Source organism: Blennius ocellaris (assembly GCF_963422515.1).
Source record: "Blennius ocellaris genome assembly, chromosome: 4".
NCBI classification, from domain to species: Eukaryota; Metazoa; Chordata; class Actinopteri; order Blenniiformes; family Blenniidae; genus Blennius; species Blennius ocellaris.
In genome coordinates this window covers 2,941,767-2,963,145 of record NC_137653.1, presented here as the reverse complement: position 1 = coordinate 2,963,145, position 21,379 = coordinate 2,941,767, and the positions used below count along the sequence as shown (strand labels likewise).

General features: G+C 41.3%; 1 protein-coding gene across 1 annotated transcript; it reads left to right on the top strand.

The window, feature by feature from the left end:
- Positions 1-12,240: 12,240 nt before the first annotated feature.
- Positions 12,241-21,173, top strand: LOC308129399 (butyrophilin subfamily 3 member A2-like; the record flags this gene model as incomplete). Its single annotated transcript, XM_080495339.1, has 5 exons — positions 12,241-12,340; positions 14,196-14,519; positions 16,480-16,515; positions 18,493-18,771; positions 19,384-21,173. The coding sequence occupies 5 exons, from the start codon at positions 12,241-12,243 to the stop codon at positions 19,512-19,514; spliced, it is 870 nt and encodes a 289-aa protein (XP_080351465.1). The 3' UTR covers positions 19,515-21,173.
- Between the last annotated feature and the right edge of the window lie 206 nt (positions 21,174-21,379).

The window sequence follows — 21,379 nt, the reverse complement described above, 5'->3', positions numbered from 1 at the left end:
CCAGTCTCCTCTGGAAATACATGGAGACGTTTGTCACCTTCCACCCTGTACATTTTTTAATGACCTGAAGGAATAAAGTGTTTTAACGCTTCAGTGTTTCTTCTCCCTCAGTTTTACCTGCAGGTTGATGAAAAGTCTAACGTGTGCTTTCTTCTTCCTTCCAGAGTGGATCTTAACTTGTTAGGGCTTATTACAGCCATGCTCACTAGTGCTTCTTCACCTCTGCTCTTTTTACCTGCTTCACAGTCTGAAGCTCACAGGCGACTGATGAATGTCTGTCATGTCAGTAGAAAGTAAACTCTCTGAGGTTCCATGTGGAGCGTTCGTCTTATTTGTGCTCCACACTCTTGTGACTGGTTGAAGGAAGTTAATGAGAATGGCTGAAACGCTGCAGATTTTAACCTTTGTTTGCAGCTTTAAAATGAAGTAGAATGGGAATGGTGTGTGCTATTAGGCTGAAATTTTCAGGGTTTCATCTTTAGTTTGACGACAATGTTTGTGCCAAGTTTCTCTCATATAGAGCGAAGCAGCTCTGAGATATGTAGGAAAGTCCAGGACATAGCATCTCCAACACAGCACAACATAACTCTTCAAAAACCTCCTTAAATTTAATGAATATTGACGATAAATCCAGTTTAAAAAGGTTAAAAATGTGTAGAAGTGTTGAGTCTATTTTTAAAAAATGTTTCCATGATAATAATATAAAGATTTATTCCTTTATCTTGATTAAAACGTCTCTTTTTCGAGGCTTAAAAGCAGTTAAGTTGATAATTTGGTGTCCTGCTGTGTCAGAAAGAGGAAACTCCAGGATCTTCCTCTCCTGTCAGACAGCGAAATTCACCTGCTCCAATCTGAGGCCGCTTCCTTGGTTCTGCTCTCCTATTGGACGAGAGCAGCTGTCAATATGACGCACCTGGCCAAGGGCCTCCTCTGATTGGCTGCCGGGATGTAAAGCCTGTTAATTACGTCCCGTTAGGTGGTAGCAGGCTGCTGATTGGCCGTTTTTGCAAGTGGGCGTATCCTGACGTGAGGAGGCCTGCAGCTGATTGGTCAGTTTCTGTGTCACTCTGGTTAAAGTCACTGAGACGAGGCTCGTCGCTGAGTTTGCAGCGCTCAGGTCAAACTTCCAGGAGGGACTCGTTCACGTTTATTCCAGATGTTTCTGCTTCTTTCTCACTTTAACTCACTTTGGTTCATCGAGGAGGTTTTTATTCTTCCCAGCGGCAAAAAGTTTGACTTTAAAAGTGTGTTTTGGGATCAATAAAAGCCTTTTAACGAGGCTCCGGCAGGTTCTCAGGCGAGAACATTAATATTTATTAAACTTCAATTAAAGGCCGTAAGTTTAATTTCCTGACTCCTGCTTCGAAATGGACTGAAGCGTTTAAAAAGGTGAACTTGTGAGCTTGAAATGGTCGTAAGATCCGTTATTGAGGCTCACAGAGAAGACGAGGATCGTCCGACTGTTTGTTTTCTGGAGTTTTCCATGAAAAAAGAGGTCGCATCCAACCTCCGAGCTTTATAAGGTTAAAAGGCAGAACGATCCCCGGTGAGTCGTCCTCTGAAACACTGTCCTCCTCCTGACATCTCACCTGGACACACCTGCTTCTGCTGCTGGACTTTAGAAGCTGGACAGACAATCCAAAGTGACGGAAACGTCCAGAATGTCCTGGACGTTTCAACATAAAATACCTGGAAGACTTAATATCGAGGTTTTACCGGATTTTAACTAAAATGCTTCATTAAAGATGGAAACTTCATCGCCAGCTTGAACCTGTTGGACCTAAAACAAAGAGAATATTCAGAGTTTGGATTGTTAAATAGTCATGTTTTACTTATTCCATCCATTACGATGAAATTATTTGAAGTATAAAACTGAAATGAGTTTAAAAGTCTTGAATTAAATGAACAAGAGACTTAAAGTCATGAAACGATCGAGTTCAAAGTTAAAGTTGGTTCAAGGCCAATAGATTAAAAATATACAAGTGTTAAGATCATCAAAACAGTTTAGAAAACAATGAAATACAATAATGTTTATTTACTGATAAATGACAGAAGTGAACTCATGTTTATCAATATTTGTTTTTAAATGTTACTACCAATTATATCAACAATATTAATAATTTAATTGTTTAATGTAAAAATATAGTTCATAAGGTAATTATAAAGGAAGTAGAATTTAATTAAATCAGCATATGTGATTAAATATGGAGAAAATAACTATAGCAGTGAAAACAAAATGAACTGACAGGAATTAAACAAATGGAATAAAATGATACAAGGTGATTAAAAGTGTTTCTTAAGTAGTGAATTAAATGAGAGACTGATAGAAACTGATTCATCACCTTCAGGTTTAATTGTAAAGTTTATATCAGAGATTGTTTATAAAATACATGAATTAGACTTAATGAGCGAGTGTCTGGTCACATGACTAATGAGCTGTCAGTTTCTTTAGCATTTCATTCAGGACAAATATTAATACTTTTACCTAATAAGCTGTTTGTGATGTTTTTCCAGGTGCAGCACCAAAGCCAACCACGTCACACAACAAAACACATGATGGAGTTTTGCTTCAATGTGAAGTTGGAGGAGCTTCTCCTAAACCCAGGGTGGAGTGGTGGGACGCTGCTGGAAACGTCCTTCCTGCTGAACCAACGTTCACACAGAAAGACCTCAGATTTGATGTTTTCCTCCAAACCACCGTGACAAAGAGCGGATTCTACCGATGTGTCGCTACTCAGGAGGAAATACACAACCAAGTCTACGCTGAGACGTATGTGGTCGCTGCTGGTGAGTTCATTTTTAAATAATAATGATCATTTCTAGGTTGTTTTTCAGTCTAAAACTTTCATCTCCAGCTTCTTCAGCCTCCTGGTTTGAATAAAAAGCTTCAGATCTCTGGAAACATTCAGGAAGTTTCAACTTTCCAGCTGCTGTGAGACGATCAAACTTCATCAACCATTAAAACACCAGGAGAGACATTTTAACACAAAGGAAGTCAGAACAAACATTATTCACACGCCTCCTGAGTTTCTTGTTTGTTTAATAGAAACACTGCTGATTGGCCCATTTCTATAATAGAAACAAGACACTGAGACACATTTTGACAGTTTTTACCCAAAACACCTTAAAACACTGAAATATATTTAAAAAAAGTTTCGGGTCCAGATGTTGACCACAGACAGTGGTCCCTCCATCCTCAGGTCCAGATGTTGACCACAGACAGTGGTCCCTCCATCCTCAGGTCCAGATGTTGACCACAGACAGTGGTCCCTCCGTCCTCAGGTCCAGATGTTGACCACAGACAGTGGTCCCTCCATCCTCAGGTCCAGATGTTGACCACAGACAGTGGTCCCTCTATCCTCAGGTCCAGATGTTGACCACAGACAGTGGTCCCTCCATCCTCAGGTCCAGATGTTGACCACAGACAGTGGTCCCTCCATCATCAGGTCCAGATGTTGACCACAGACAGTGGTGCCTCCATCCTCAGGTCCAGATGTTGACCACAGACAGTGGTCCCTCCATCCTCAGGTCCAGATGTTGACCACAGACAGTGGTCCCTCCATCCTCAGGTCCAGATGTTGACCACAGACAGTGGTCCCTCCGTCCTCAGGTCCAGATGTTGACCACAGACAGTGGTCCCTCTATCCTCAGGTCCAGATGTTGACCACAGACAGTGGTCCCTCCATCCTCAGGTCCAGATGTTGACCACAGACAGTGGTCCCTCCATCATCAGGTCCAGATGTTGACCACAGACAGTGGTCCCTCCATCCTCAGGTCCAGATGTTGACCCCAGACAGTGGTCCCTCCATCATCAGGTCCAGATGTTGATCACAGACAGTGGTCCCTCCGTCCTCAGGTCCAGATGTTGACCACAGACAGTGGTCCCTCCATCCTCAGGTCCAGATGTTGACCACAGACAGTGGTCCCTCCATCCTCAGGTCCAGATGTTGCCTCCAGCTGTGGTCCAGTCTGAGCTGCTTCACTCTCTAATCGGAGCTTTTCTACCGTTTCTCTTCTTTCTGGACTCGACTGCAGCAGAACTTTACAAACTGGACCAGAACCAAGCGTCTCAACGTGACTCGTCTCTCGGGACGATTCAGGACAAGACACTGGAGGACGAGCTTCCGTCTTTCACACCATCCTTCCTCCTTCCCGCAGCTTTAATTCACTCAAACACTAAAATCCACCGACGGCCGATCAGAAAAGTGACGTCAGGCAGAAGATTCTGGATTTTTTTTTTTTGTTTCTCTCGACAAGCTGAACAGAAACGTTTGTGGAGTTTAAAGTTCCTCAGTGTGAATCTGCTCCTGTTTTCTAGAGTCACACTGGAAAGTTGTTACTGGACGTGAAGTTGGAAGGAATTTGAATTATATTTTTAATTAAACGCTTTTCAGACGTGTTAACTGGAGTTATGTTGCACTAACATGTTCAGATCTTGTATTTTTCTTGCAGATTAGATAAACTGTCGGTAGAAACTTTATGTTTCATATTGTTTGTTTTCAGGCGCAGCTTCTAAACCATTCATCACAATTCTTGATGAAACGAAAGACGAAGCTCTTCTACAGTGTGAAGTTTTTGGAGTTTCTCCTAAACCTGCAGTTGTTTGGAAAGATGATTCTGGAAACGTCATCGAGTCTGAAGAAGCCAAAGTGACAGAAAGAGGAGGAAGTTATGACGTCGTCCTCCGAACCACCGTGACCAAAGACGGTTTCTATCACTGTGTCGTGACTCAAGACGACATCGACCATCAGGTTTCTGCTAAAATCAAAGTGTTTTTCGGAGGTAAGTTTGGTTTTTTTTTTTTACTCATTTTATCTTTAGAGTGTTTTTCTCTTAAACCAAAGCTCCCAGACGATTAAAGATAAAACGTTAAAAACTGTCGTAAAGCAGAGAAACAGACGTTGGTGTCCGCACTGAGTCACTACAGTGAAGTTCCCCACCGTCCAATCACAGAGCAGCTTCAGCAGCTCGTTTCTAACATGAAGTTCTGAGGAGAAAAACACTGAGTGACCCTGAAGAAGTGAGGGATGGTGGAAGAGGAAGTTCTCTGGGAGGAGAAGAGCAGAACCTCTGGCTGAGCGTCTGCATGTAGAGAGTCTGAGACCGATGTAATCTGATTACATCCTGAGAGGTCAGTGGAGGATCCACACTGGTGTGTTTGATCCCACTGAGGAGCCCCGGGGAGCAGGAGGGAGGAAGATCCAGCATCGTCTTCACCACCTGGACCTTCATGTCCACGTTGTCTCTGAGTCTGAGGACGTCTGTCACTGTGGGTCAGTGGAGAGCACGGCTCGGGGTCGCTGGTTCAAATCCCTGCGGACGTTTCAGCTGGGAAACATGCAGGTGGTTCCACCAGAGGACGATTCATCAGGGGACGATTCACCAGAGGACGATTCACTAGAGGACGGTTCACCAGAGGACAATTCACCAGAGGACGGTTCACCAGAGGACGATCCACCAGAGGACGATTCACCAGCGGACGATCCACCAGAGGACGATTCACCAGAGGACGATCCACCAGAGGACGGTCCACCAGAGGACGGTCCACCAGAGGACGATCCACTAGAGGACGGTTCACCAGAGGATGATCCACCAGAGGACGGTCCACCAGAGGACGGTCCACCAGAGGACGGTCCACCAGAGGACGATTCACCAGAGGACGATTCACCAGGGGACGGTCCACCAGAGGACGGTCCACCAGAGGACGGTCCACCAGAGGACGGTCCACCAGAGGACGGTCCACCAGAGGACGATCCACCAGAGGACGATTTACCAGAGGACGGTTCACCAGAGACTCACGTGTTTCTCACTCTGGAGGAGTTAAAGTTTAAATTCTCTTCTCAACTCGTCTCACTGCAGATTAAATATTCACATTTTATGAAGAACTTTAATTAGACACTAATATTAAATATTATTTCAGAGGTACTTTTTCTTAATATTCTCTTAATTTCCAGCTTTTTCAACACTCCTGAATAAAACTTTGACACATTTGATGAGACATTTTAGTGTTAAATGTCTTTTTGTCTTCATTTTCAGAGTTTCCCATCGGATGGATTATTACTGCTGCGGTTCTGGGAGCTGTTGTTATTGGTGGTATTGTTCTCCATGTTGTTCTTCTACAGAAAGGATACATCAAATGTAATAGAGGTAAGCTCTTTATTTCTACATTTGTCAGTTCGAAGCAGAAATCACAACAGATTAATGTAATCTATATTAGACGTGACTAACGTGTGGCTCTCGGCCCACATGAAGCCTCTTTCTGTGTTTTTGGTCCCTCAGATAATAATAATAAAAAAAAATGATTAAATGACGGAAAGTCACTTTATTCTTTAAATATTTCACTGTCCTTTAACATTTTTTTTTGGTATTATATTGTATACTAGTTTTATTTATGGATAATTATGTTCTCTTTACTTTATGACATTTTAAATTTAGTGAAAGTGTTTTTTTTGGGTCATTAATATTTATTTAAATCTGCTTTAAAGTGTCAAACTGAGCCAAACCTATGTTAATTGTAGCTAAATAAAAGAATAAAATGTCATGTGATGCCTTTTTCTGTGAGATTTTATTAGACTATTTACTCTCGTATCAAAATTTACTTGATCAAATTCTTTATGATAGCATTTTAATATTTTTCCACATTTCAGTGTTTTTTTTAATTTTTTTTAATTTTATTCAAAGCAAAGAATAAAACCAGGCTTCTGTGATGAGATTAAAGCTGAAGACTTACATTTTTAAATCACATTTTCTCAAACTGTGGTACTGGAGCTCCCTCTAGTGGACAAATGTTGAATCTTTTAAAAACACCAAATTTAAAATTAAGTGTCTGCGGTTGAATCTTCATGCATGATGAGGAGAAACATGTTTCCTGGAGCTCCTCAGTGAACCTCCTGCAACTTGGAGGAACTTGATCTCAGATGAATCGAACTATAAAAAGCTTTTAAACCACTGAAGTGACTGGGAGGATGTAGAAACGTTATTTTACGGCCAATAAAGAGTAAATAATGTGTTGAAACTCTCGTTTCTCGTTTCCTCCTGCAGGTTCAGACTCTCCGACCAGCCGCTCTCTGGATTCACCTGAAGGCCAGGACCAGCACCTGAAAGAAGCTTTGACTGTGTGACACACACACACACACACACACACACACACACACACACACACACACACACACACACACACACACACACACACACACACACACACACACACACACACACACACACACACTTCCGTTATTTTACTTTCATCATGTGGGATTCAAAGTGTTCAGTTTGTGTTGCAGCTCCAGATTTGCAGGGATTTTATGCTTTTCTATTTTTTTTTATTTCTTTATTTCATTGTTTTTGTTTTTTCCCTCATTGCAAATAACATTTTTTTTTATTTTTATAAAAAAAATTTCATAAATTAAGATTTTTTGTGTTCATTTATTTTGTATTCCAGGTAAACAAACACGACCCAGTTTCTTTGTGTTTTCTTGTGTGAACTGCTGGAACTTTGTCTCTTATTTTGAAAGAGCTCTGCTGCTGTAGGAGGAAGTGAAGCTCAGACACTTTAAAGAGGCTGAGCTCACATTAATGCTTGGCTCCTTCTTCCTCTCCTTCCTCTCCTTCCTTCCTCTCCTTCCTCATCCTCACCTGGACTGTGATGCTTTTCGTGTGAAACTCCGGATGTGAATCAGCTGCCGGAAGTTAGAAACTGATTCCTGCCAAGAGATTGAACCTTTTCTCGCTCTGCTTCGTCAAATATAAACTACATATATTAAAATTAAACAGTAATTGTGCCTTTTCCGGGTAAAAAAATACTTGAAACAAAAGCATGTTTTATTCCTTTTATGTTGGATTTAAGGCCAAATATATCAAATCAACATAAAATATAAGTACATGTATTCATTCGGTAATTAGATTGTTTTACTTCCGGTTTTCAAAATGTGATGAAGATGTTTTCGTTTTCAGCGTTTCTGAATAAATGATTTTACATCTATTATGCCTGTTTTGTTTTTTATTAAATACATTTTTGAACATAACATTTCCAACAATCAGTTTCACTGAAGTTTTGTTTATAAGGAGTAATTTAATGAAATTCTACTTATAATACAGGTTCATAAACCATTAAGTACATTTCTACTCTATATTGTGCTCAAACAAGGAGAAACACTGAATTCATTTTAATTTATTGTTGAGGTTTTTTTGGTTTGTTTTTTAGGAATATTACCATCAGGAGTAATTTTTTAAAGAATATCTCTCAAAATAAATGTCACTACACACTGATTAAGGATAAGAAAATACACAGAATTATGATAAATGTGTAGAAAATATATAGACTTGCAACAAAAAAAAACAATGCAGGAAACACGTCCATGGTTAATTGTGTGCATATTTGAAAAAACTAAATAAATTTACATGAAATTGTTAATGTACGAAAGAGTGTAGTACCCTATGTCTGCCATTTAAAAAAAGAAGTAGAAAAGAACTCAAATTACAAACAGCGGCAACAGTAAAGACTCTAGATATAGATAAGATTCTACATAAATATATAAACGTCACTAATATTCACTGCAGAATCACCAGAATCACTGCAGCTCCACTTGTCTTCTGATGACTTCAACCTTTGGTTTGATTTAAAAATGCGTTTATATCATTTTAATGAATTTCATTTATAAAAAATACTATTTAGTTACAATAATGTTGAACCTTGAACGTCGGCCCAGCCATCGGAAAAGCACTGCTGATCACAGTGCAGCTATTAGTTTAATGAAAACACTGTTTTTATTTGTTTTTATTAGTAATTAAAATGTAATAACTTCACTGTCATATGCCGACCAATGAAACTCAGTCCAACTATCAAGGTGGACCAGCTGATCAAACTACAGTTTAAAAAAGTTTTCATAATTTTAAGGACATTTTTTAATAAGTGTTAATATTCAATAACTAGTAGTTGTCCGATTGGATATTGATTGTTGCTCTGAACGTGTCTAAAACCAGGTTAATTTTGATATCAATACTCTGTCTACTACTGTTGATCTGTGCTTTTATATTATTATTGTTGGTATAATATTTATTACCATTGCTGGTACGTTTTATTTATGTTATTGCTGAATGATTTATTCAATATTGTATAGATGATCGCCAAATCAGTTGTGAGTCCATAGTTTATGGAAAAATGAACGATGGAACAGTGAAGCTCATTATGTCGGATATTAATCGAAAATGGTTTATGGGATTAAATGAGTTTTCTTCTTCCTGCTCCCTTTCAGGCTAAATATGTCCTTGTTTTGATTTTGTTTTTATTAAATGTACGTTGATATGACACCTCACCTCACAAACCGTGATGATTTTTTTTTCTTTTCTTCCTTGCGCTTCACTGTGGAATGATTTTAGTATTTAGATCTGCTGTTCTGTTGGGCCTTTAATTTGAAAAAAAAAAAAAAGGGTTGAGAGTAGGTTTATGTCTATATTATTATAACAACATTAATACTTCTCTGACTGAAAATGTGTTTTGTTTTTTGCTTCTGTGGGCAATAAGTTTTATTATTTTATTTTTTACATGTTTTATTTTTAATCAATGATACGTTATTTGTTGTGATGTGTTATTATTAGCAGTAGTATTAATTGATGAATGAAATGTCGTTCGTTGAAACGTCGCTCTTATTTTGAAATACATTAGCGTATGCTTTTACCGTAGTACACAGTGTAGAGGCGCACCGCGAAATCGACTCGGGGCTGGTTTGACACCAGTACAAGAGATGTCGCTGTCGACAACTCTACCAAGTTGCGGTCCTCTGGGTCGCCGAAGAGCTGAAACGGAGATGAAGATTGAACATGAAGATTACTTATTTATTTATTTGTTTATTTTTAGGGGGGGGGGGGGGGGGGGGGTGTATTTACCCCTGGCCCACCTTGAGGCCCAGCCACGAACAAAAGCCTGGCGCTGCGACTGCCTGTTTTTCCTGGTGACTGCGCATCTTACCAACTAGTAATGAAACGTGGGGGGAAAAAATTGATAAAATCACTGATGCCTTCGTTCTGGACCACAACGACCGACGTGCCCTTTAATTATGAAGGCTCGTGGTGAGTGATGATTATTTCCTATTTGGTGTTTGAGAGCTGAATTCTGTCTCCAGGTTCTCTCTATGCAGTGGTTTTTTAATGTCATTACATCCATTGAACCAGATGTTTTGCTTCTTCCAGTGGAGGTTTTGGTGACTGGCAGCAGGAGTCAGTGTCTCTAATGAAATAATAATAATAATAATAATAATAATAATAATAATAATGAAAACCTGCAGTTTGTTTTGCTTCCTGCTCCGAGGCTCCCTCACCGACAGAATTCTGCTGTTAAAGTGTCGGGCTTGTAAAGCTCTCATCTTTATCACTTGATCTAAATATCTTGATTATTGTGTCGCATAATATTGTTTTAAATAGCAGAGTATATTGTACAGCCTGTAATATGTAATATTTTAGTGGAGAACAAGCTCCAAACGTCATCATTGTAAGTTAGTGACATGCTCTGGCCACAAGGTGAAGCCATTAGGAAAAACCTCCCTCGTTTGTCAATACGAGAGTCAGAAACATCAAATTGACTTTGAAATACTACTACTACTACTATTACTACTACTACTACTACTAATAATAATAATAATAATATATTCTTCGGATATACTGGGAAGAAGCAAGAGCACCAAATCAAAACTGATGAAAAGGCTGTATAACATAGATAGATAGATAGATAGATAGATAGATAGATAGATAGATAGATAGATAGATAGATAGATAGATAGATAGATAGATAGATAGATAAAACACACAAAAGGTACCTGAGATAAAATAACTTAAAAATCCCTGAGATAAAATAAGGTGCCTAAAAGAGCCGATGCTTCAAGTTTGTTGTGGATAAAATACAAAAAAATCTGTTGTTGACATTTTTTTTTTTCACTGCGCAGTTTTGCACTTGATGTGTGGGTTAGGGTTAGGGTCATGTATACAAACAAAATGTTGCGAAGAGGGATGTCGCGTATTATTGTTTCCGTAATGTCATTTTATTGTGAAGGCTTAGATGCTGGGTTGACGACGTCACGCACGTAACCTCCCCTTTGACCGAGAAGCGAGAAGCTGTTTAAACTGATCCTAAATCAGTGGTTCTCAATTATTTTCTGTCACGCCCCCCCTAGAGGACAGCATTTTTTTCAGCCCCCCCCCCCCCCCCCCCGAATTGTACTACCATTGAGAACTTGATAATATTTATTTATTTATCTGTATAAACCACTGTATGAGTTGCTGGCACCAGCATTCTGCATACAATCGCCTGATTATCAAAATAAATCTGCTATGGTGTGAGGTTTTATGCACCTTGCGATGTGGTGGGAAACTTTGTAAGAGGCTAACAGTGCTTTTTTGTTTACTGATGCCGCGCTGACAAAATGACCGGCTTGTTGGCGATGCTCATGGAGTTTACGATGGAAAAACTCCAGTGGCTTACTGACATAACGGGTGTATGGTCTCCAGATGTATGGTGTATGGTCTCCGTCTTCATTTATTTGGTTTCATGCTCCGCTGCCAGAGTTTTTAGGCATAAAACACAAACGGGTGTTTCCTCGTTTCCGACCGTGTTCACGGTAAACCCAAGGGCTATGTAGGCATCGTCATATCTCCTGCTCTTACTAGGTTTATGTTTACTCTCATCTGTTTTCTTTTCCTCTGACGCCTCATCCTTTTTTCTTTTCACTCCTGTCAGAAACTTCTCCACCTCCCCTCCTCCTCCGCCAGCTCTGTGCACCGGTGTTGGTGTAGTACTTCTTCTACTCTACTGGCTGAACAGGCAGCCTGTTGATTAGTTTGAGCACTGCTGCCACCTAGTGGCTGGAGGCCCTTTTTTAAATCCTTCAAGCATGAATAAAGACACTAATACTGAAAGTCGCGCCCGCCTCACGCCCCCCCCCCCCCCCCCCCCCCCCCCCGACACCCCACCACGCCCCCCCAGGGGGGCGCGCCCCACCATTTGAGAAGCACTGTCCTAAATTAACCCAACCAAAGACAAACATTGCACCCCCACACCCAGTGGACTGTTCCACATTCCTGAGGCTTAGATGCTGGGTTGACGACGTCATGCACGTAACCTCCCCTTTGACCCCTCAAAACGTAGCCGCTGCTTGCCGGCAGTAGCCACCGACTCTGTCGTTCCCCTGGAAGTTTTGCGTCCGTGAAAAGTTCCGTGAGGACGAGAGTTGGATCTTGTCATCAGGCGTCATGCGGGTTTCGGAGGTTCTGAGGTTCTTTCTCCGGATATGGACGAAAACACTGCTGCTCTCGTGCTGCTTGTGCGCCGAGCTGGTGAGCTCTGCTGCAGGTGAGCATCCCCTCTCCCATGTAAATGTATAAGTGTGTGTGTGTGTGCGCGCGTGCTTGGTCCGGTCCGGGTCCAGGGCGAGCTCTATTTGCACAGGATTATATTACTTGGGTTGCCAACTCTGGAAAAAAAAAATAATAATAATTAGGGATTAGCCGATATCCATTGGCTACCGCTTTATCCGGGGCCGGGTCGCGGGGGCAGCAGTCCGAGCAGAGTGGCCCAGACTTCCCTCGCCCCAGACACTTCCTCCAGCTCCTCCGGTGGCACCCCAAGGCGTTCCCAGGCCAGCCGAGAGACATAGTCTCTCCAGCGTGTCCTGGGTCTGCCCCGAGGCCTCCTACCCGATATTGACTTAAAAATTTTATATTTGGAAATATCGGTATCGGATTTTTACAACCGATCTTGGAATTTCCGAGTCTCCTTGAACGCAGCATGGGGACGTTTACGGGCGTGCGTTTGATGACGTTTAACAACAACAAAGACAACATGCTAGACTCGTGGCTAAGAAGGAGAAGCCCGGTGAATGAAATGTCCGTGGAGGACTGGAGGCTCAACCAGGCCCTCTTCCCTGCTGGGCCAGTACCTGACTGCACCCTGCACCAGTGTTGACAGTGAACCAGTGTTCAGCACTGGTGCCCACATCATTGATGAGAAGAGAAATCGCAGACATTGCTGAGATGCTGAGATGCTTGTATTCATACAGAAAAATCTACCTCTTACACATGAGGACATGGGAAAAAGAAATAGACCAGTTATATGGACGAGTCAACTTCAGTCTTTGTTTTTGTTGCACTTTAAAGGAGGGCTGTTTTAATTTTGTGAGCATTTCTGTGCCTTTCTTGTTTATATTTGCACTATTTTGTTACTCTTAAAAGAGATTGAGCCCAGTTTGAGTCTATTATTTGACAAGTTATGGCCAGTTATTCATTCATTGACTGTTTACAACTAATGGACTGAAGATATGCCTCTTCCTTTTTTTTTATATTGTCTGTGGTGTTGTTGAGTTTGTTGTTGAGGTTTCTCTCTAACACTAAATAAATATGGCACTTTTTTCCGTAATTTAAGTTGTTGTTCTCTTATTTTTCTCAGTGTGTACATTTGGAAAGCCATGTTTGATTCACATATGCATCCAGTGGGGCATCACAATAAAATTAGGCATAATGTGTTAATTCCACAGTAGGATTTATTTTATGTTGTTGTTACCTAACAGTTTTGATGTAAAAAGCCAGCATATATCGGTATCGGTGATATCGGTATCGGAAATTAAGAGTTGGACAGTATCGGAATATCGGATATCGGTAGAAAAGCCAATATCGAGCATCCCTAATAATAATAATAATAAGGCGCTCACTGTTCCTGGCCTGGTGAATTTTTTTTTGCTTTTTTATTAAATTTTTTTTTCTGCTTCTGCAATGAGGTTCTGCAGTGAGGTTCTCCAGGTTCCTCCAGGTATCCAGAAAAGAGAAACCATTTTTCCTACTTAAAAATAGCTACAGTGGACATTGACAGTATTTTATAGGAGGAGGACGACACGGGACATCTGGCGGTATTGCGCAAGACACCTTGTTTTTTTTCCCCGGCATATCTTTCGAAAGGCTTAACAGAGCCACCCTGAGTGCACGTCTTCCTAACAGAGCTGCTCACGAGACTGAACAGCCCTCCAGGATTCCATCAGTCTTTTTTTTTTTTGTGTGACTGTTGCAGGTCAAAATCCCCGATATCGCAGGGGAGTTTCCAGAAAGTATGCTTTTTTTTTTTTTTTTTTAAGTCTTATAGCTTTACAGAGTAGCTGGGAGAAAACCAGACTAGTATTTTAACTCCTTCATCCATTAATACCTGCCTTGTCTTCCAGGGTTGGATGTGGTACCTGTACTGGAAGGAAGTGACGCCATCTTGAATTGCTCCCCCTCCCACAAAGCGGACCTCCGTTCAATGACGTTTGACTGGAAGAAAGACGGCAAGCTGGAGGTCTTCTTGTACGACAAGGGGAGGCATTACAGTAACGGCCGCCGGGGCCAGGACCAACGGTTCCAGGGCCGCGTTTCACTTTTTGAAGATGAACTGCGGAACGGCAACGCCTCCATTCGCATCAGGGACACGCGAGTCGGCGACAGCGGCACCTACAGCTGCATCTTCCCATCGCAGGACGAGAGATTCCTCGTCCAACTTGTCGTTCGTAAGTACTTTACTTTTTTTAATTGGTTGCAGTGATGAAGTGATGTGTTAGCCGTTTATTTTGGGAAATGACCAGGGGGCACTAACATCATCATCCTCATCATCATCACTGGCGTTTTAAAAATGTCTCCACTCCGAAACCCGTTTTATAAAAATAACAATTTCGGGCTCCTAAAACGCCGCACCATCCAGATGATCGACCTGTTTACATGAAACGGCGTTGTCATGTGGACAAACCCTTAATGGTCCTTAAGCCTAGTGAAATGTATAACACTACTTTGCAAAAAATGATAGTTGGGGTACTACTTGTAAGGTTCCTCCGACTCTGCCCCACCACTGTTGTCGCATAACTTATTTGAATTTTGAATCTCCAGCCGACGCAGTCGGGGGAATCCTCCTTCGTGGGCGTGACATCACGAGTTGTGCAGATCTCCATCTGTTGTGTTTATATTGGCTTGTTTCCCTCTTAAATATCACCGTTTTACAGAATCACCGAAGATGAGTCCAGGTATTACTTGATCGTCTACTAGTAGCTAGCTCAGGCGGCTAGTAGACGATCAAGTAATATACCTGGACTCATCTTCGGTGATTCCGCGCAGTCGGAAGAGCGCTTGGACGTGTTGGATCCAGGAAGCCGGTCGTTCTGTCAAAAGTCAGGAGCCTCAAAGCCTCAAAGGTGAAAACTGGCGGCTGCTGAGGAGACGAGGACGAATGGAGGACGAAGCGTCTTCTGCTTCCTCAAACATGTTCCAGACGGGGTCACCGATGGCAGAACCACCTTCTGTGTCTTCTTCATCAATCACTGGGTTTGAAATGATGATGATGATGAAATATCGTTCAATTCAGCCTCTTCGTGGTCAAAACTCTGATCCTCCATAATGTAAACACAACTTGGGCGTGTGCACAACTCGTGATGTCACTCTATTATTGTCAGAAGCTCCGCCCAGCAGCGGAAATTTATCGGCTATTTTCTCGCAGATTGCCGTGTTTTAACATTTTACCCTTCGGCCAGTTAGCATAAAAATGAGTGTTTTGGAGGTCGAATTTTCATTTCACTGGGACTTTAATGGTCTGAAGTATTTGTTCAGCAACTTTACTACATGCTGAATGTTTTTGGGTGAAATAATGAGGAATGTTCTGGTCCAGTGACACTATTGGCCCAGGTCAGGATCCACTAAATGTGCTTTTTATGTTTGTTTTAGGGTTGTTGGGTTTTTTTAATTGTTGCATATAAGTTTTTAAGTTTATGGGTGTAAACACCAACATACAAATGACACTTTTTTTTTTAATGTTTCTAAAACTTGAAACGTAAAAATGAGTCAAATGAGTTCTCACATCTTTTTGCTAATATCAGATATAGCAGCCGGGTGACTTATTTTATTTTTTATTTTTTTTATTTCATTTGATTAAATTTAATTTAATCTAATTTAATTTAATTTAATATCAAATTTTATTAAATATTATTTTATTTCTTAGTTTATTTTTTTTAATTAAATAAAATTTTTATTCGATTTTTATTTAAAATGTAGCTACGTTTTATTTATTAATTTTTTGTAATTACATTTTTATTTAATACAATTTTTATTTAAAATGTAGCTACGATTTATTTTATTTTATTTTACTTATTTAATTTTTGTAAATAAATTTTAATATAATTAAAGTTTTATTTAAAATGTAGCTACGCTTTATTTTATTTTCCACACAGAAAGGCAGTGAGGCGAGAGCGCTAACCTCAGCACCCCCGATGCGGCAGGTTTTTTTTTTTTATTTTTTTTTAGTAATCGGTTATTCTTCTGTAATAAACCGTACCATATCGAGGTACATATGATATGGAAGCGCTGCAGCACGAATCGTAGTGAGCTGAAGTTGTTGTTCTCCTGGATGCCCTGCTCTTCCTCCTCTTCCTCCCCCTCCCCCTCCTCCTCCTCCTCCTCACCTCTACTTGTTGAATTTCTCCATAGAGCCCGTCTTTAAAGACCGATCGTCGGAGAACAGAGGTGAGTGATGGAGTCACTGAGTTACATCTTTAGTGTGTGTGTGTGTGTGTGTGTGTGTGTGTGTGTGTGTGTGTTCCTGCAAAACAACACCTCCCTCTTCACGTTTGTACCCTTCATGTCACTGTTCACATGACAACACTTTACTTTTCCACCTCGAAGTGAAGCCACACTTTTTCTGTGCAGAATCTAAAAAAGTCAGAATTTACGTTTCAATCAATCAATCAATCAAACTTTATTTCTATAGCCCTTTATAATCACCCGGTGACATCCAAAGTGCTTTACAACAAAGCTAAAACAATACATTAAGAAGTAAATACGAGGATAAATACATAAAAACAAAAAAAACCAAAATAAAACACAGGTGCTGTCTGGTGGAGGTGCGGCGGTGCTGCAGGTTGGTGAAGCCATCCAGAAATTCATAAAAACAGAGCATACAGAATAAAATAAAATACACTGCCCTCGACAGAGTTAAAAGCCAACTTAGAATAGTGAGTTTTCAGCTTTGATTTAAAAAGGCGGAGATCAGTGGTGGTGCGAATGTCGGGGGCAGTTTGTTCCTCAGTCTGGGAGCAGCAACAGCAAGAGAGCGACACCCCGCTGTTTATATCTCCACCTTGGAACGTCTAAAAGACGCTGACCTGAAGAACGCAGGGCCCTGCCAGAGTCACGTAGAGTTAAAATATCAGACAAGTAAGAGGGACCCAGGCCGTTGACGGCATTAAAAACAAACCACAGAAGTTTAAAATCAATTCTGAAATGAACTGGAAGGCAGTGGAGAGACGACAGCAGATGGGGAACTTGTTCACGTCCGGAGCATTCTGCACTAATTGAAGACGTGTAATAGAAAACTGGCCGAGGCCGACATAAAGGGCCTTACAGTAATGCAGTCTTGAGCTAATGAAAGCAGGTATCGCCTTCTCAAGACTCTATTGATTCAGAAACGGCTTCACTTTGGCCAGGAGACGGAGCTGATAGAAGCTTTGACAACAGAACTAATCTGTTTATCGAGACCGTTGTCAATCGTTACCCCAAGATTTTTAACAAGTGGTTTAAAATATGGGGCCAGAGCACCAGAGTGTGTTTTAAAAGCATTCGCCATAGGTGATGTGCCAAACAAGACGCATTCTGTTTTTGTGTCAGTTTAAATGCAAAAAGTTCTGTGCCGACCACTGCTGTTTCAGAACGTTACTGCTTCTAAAATGATTCCTCTCAAATTTCCAAAACAACTCGGGGAGTTTTCAGTTTCCTCTGTGAAAAGTCTCGGCCGGCGTAACGCTGTCGAGTCTGTTCCATGTATTTTGCCCTCCGACATCAGCGCCTCCATTTGATTTGTGCTTCTGATTTCTAAGTCACAAAAGTGATCTGCTGTCAAGAAGTCTGATCAAATAAGTTGACATTCAGAGTCTGAATGTGATTTTTACACTGAAAATGTGGCAGTGGCCATGAATTGGCGTCCTAAATCGTGCAGCCCGAGTCTGAACGCTTCACAAAACCATTCACCGATTCACCTTAGACACACACACACACACACACACACACACACACACACACACACACACACACACACACCCCAGATGTAAAGTGACTTCATCACTGAGGACTCCCGTCTGCTGGTGGAAGAGACGACCTTCGGCACTTCGGTGGTTTATCTAGCCGACAAACCCTAATTTTATATGAAAGTTGCTTAAATCTGTCGCCTCGGTCCCGCAGGGCTGGTCACATCTTCTGAAGCTACTAGCGGTTTAATCTCCGACCGTCTCCATGTGAAAAGCCCAAACAGGATTGAACTGAACTTCTCTTTAGAACATTCTGTCACCGATATTTGACTTTTGATCATTTCTCGGTACAAAACAAGTCAACGTTGGGTTGTAACTCTATTTTCTTTCAGTTTTTTGACAGAAAAGAAAAGTATCGAGGCTTTGGGATCGTGGGTCAGCGTCTAACGCTTCACCGTGTGGCTGTTTGTTCCGTCCACAGACGCCATTTCAAGGGTTCACCCTGAGATTCTCGACGCCACCGAGGCCGGGGTACCGCTGAAGTGTGAGGTCGAAGGCGCCTTCCCCGAACCGCAAGTCTGGTGGGAGGACGATGGCGGGAAGCGATATGAAGCCGTACGGAAGCCTCGGAGACAAGGGGACGGTCCGTACGACATCACCGTCATCGCCAACGTGACCAGAACTGCAAGCCGACTGTTCTCCTGCGTGGTCGTACAGAAGGAGATCCACCACGAGATCAGGAAGGAGATCTATGTGCCGGGTGAGACCCTTCGTCCCGGAGAGGTTTCGGTTCAGTGGCGGTGAAGCTCTCACTGGATAAATCCCTGAACTTCGTGAGGGATGCGCCTCGGGATACGCTGAAAAATACGTAAAGAGCCTTCGTGTATCGTTTGATTTTGGGTTCTGAATAAGTACTCGGATCAATACTCTTTAACTAGCAAGTATGAAAGATTAGTGCTCGTCCTCGTTCTTGAAAGAAGTGGTGTCAATGAATAATGGGGAAGTGCCGTACCTCTGGCTCCCTGCAGGGGGCAGGACTGACCACACGTTTATTCCTTCATTTTTTTTTTTTCAGAACGTGCACAAATCAAAACAAAACTATCAGCTCAGCCAACTGAAAAATGTTGACATGACAAAGTCTTATATGTGATAATATATCTGTGTTTTTTTTTTGTTTTTTTTTAATAATTAAAGAAATCTTGCGAATAAAAACAAAATCCAGGCCAAAAAACAAACTTCGGTTGAGTCCATAGTTTTATTATGTGAGAGTGGAAAAAACGGCACTGATGCGTTTGATTATTATGAGCTGATATTGACCATCTCCGGTGTTCTGTGGCTGATTATCTGTTTTTTTTTTTCTTATGTGTTTCAGAGAAGATGTTCCAGGTGTGTGAAGATCACACCAGTGACAAGGTGACCTGGCTGGTGGTCGGAGGAGTGATTGGAGGAGTGAGTGTAGGAGTGATTGTAGGTCTTGCAATGACGTTGCTCAACAACAGATAATAGAGAGGCAAATCTGACTCGGCAGTCCACAGACAACATATTCAACACGACGGCTACAGCCAATGGCAGCACTGGACTGAATAGAATGATAAAGGTTCAGCACATACTGGACATTTGTAGGTTCAGGGAGGGACCTCCGGCTGAAAGCTCTGTTTCATTTTATTTGTAGAAACTGTAGAAAGATGATTTTGCTCAAAGTGAATCCTGCTGGTTTTCACTTCGTCTCCAGATTCTAACTGCCCTTTGAAAAAGATCATTGTTGCACCTAAATGCTGAGTTTTCCAGTTCGTCTCTGCATGAAGCAGAGTGCGACCAGCGCACTGCTTAATTGTGCATTTTGTGGGGGGAAAAAAACCCCCAAAAAACCCCACATTTGTGAAATATATGCTGAAGGACTTGGTTCTGTGTGAACCGAGGAGTTGGTTCCAGAGGATCCGTACCGGAACACGTGATGAGCAGTTAAGGGGAGGTTTTAGCTTTTTGGAAATGTTAATTATGTCTCAGAGGAAAAGGGAAAGTCTGTGTCGGAGGGATGTCAATCCTGCAGTCTATCACTGCCTTAAAATAATGGACCCTCAGTCCAGGATCACTGTTACAACAACACATCATCGGTGTAGTAAAACTCACCTGTTCACCTGTGACTACTTAAACACTGGCAGGCTACTGGAAAGGCATTGTTCTCATACATTCATGGTTATTTTTGTTTTATTTTAACTACATGTGGTTTGAGAAGTTTCATCCAGTTGTTTGAAATTATGCTAGAGACGGTTATAAAGTTGCCAAAAAAAACGAAAACGAAACAGCATTTCAAGCTAAAAGGTGCATCATAGCCAATTTGTAGTTATATTTTTAGACAGAAGTAAACGTGTATTTGTGTTGTCATAGATTTTCATGCTCTTGCTCGTTGACAATCAGGCCAGGCGGAGGTGCTCGCCAGCGGTGGCAGCAGCCGCAGAAATGGAGGCAGGCCCACTTCCTGCCGGAGCTGCGTCGGGGTTTGTCAGGAACAAAACTTGCAAACATGCAGCACTTCAGAGTCGCACTGCATCAGACATTGATTATATATGCAATATGTATAGGCAAGTGGAACGCATTTAGGGACATGAATTGGTGACGCACGTCACACAAAAGCACATGTCAAAGCTGCATTTGTCCCGGCAGGACCGAGCAGCTTCTGAAGTGGTGATGTGTCCTGAAACACTGTTCTGCAATGGTCTTATGGTCACTGTTTTATTTGTAAGCACTTTCAAAGCAGGGATGTACATTCCCAAATTCAATTTACTTTTGTTGAACTCTGTTTAATTTTATTTCATTGTATGACTATATTGTGGGAAAAAATACTATTTTATTTGAAACATTAACTTTAATTTTTGCACTTGGGTTTTGTACTAATAGTTGAGTTTTACATCTATTTTTATTTAAAATGTTTATGGGTGAAAAATAAATGTGCAGATAGATGCTGATCACTGTGTTGCCTCGTTTCCTGGGTGCTTCAACCAATCTTAAGTCTGCTACATGTTCATATGCCTTAAAAAAAAAATTTCAAAATACAAAATTGCACACAAAAAGTCCTCGAAACAGCGAGGCCGTGAAAGGTGAACCACCTCATACTGAGGGACAATTGTATGTTTTTGAATAAACAAATACAATTTTCTACAGATAATCGTCAATAAAAGATATTTTTTTCATATTTCTCTCTGCGTATGTGTTCATTTTCTAAAAGGGACTAATGAAGCTTCTGCTTGTGTTTGTTTACGCGTATGTTAATTAGAGTCTTAAGTGTCTGTTCACTAGCCATTTAAAAGTAAAATCATTTTTCACCACTTGGAGGTGTCTCTCAATCTAACAATGGCAAGATTGTTGCA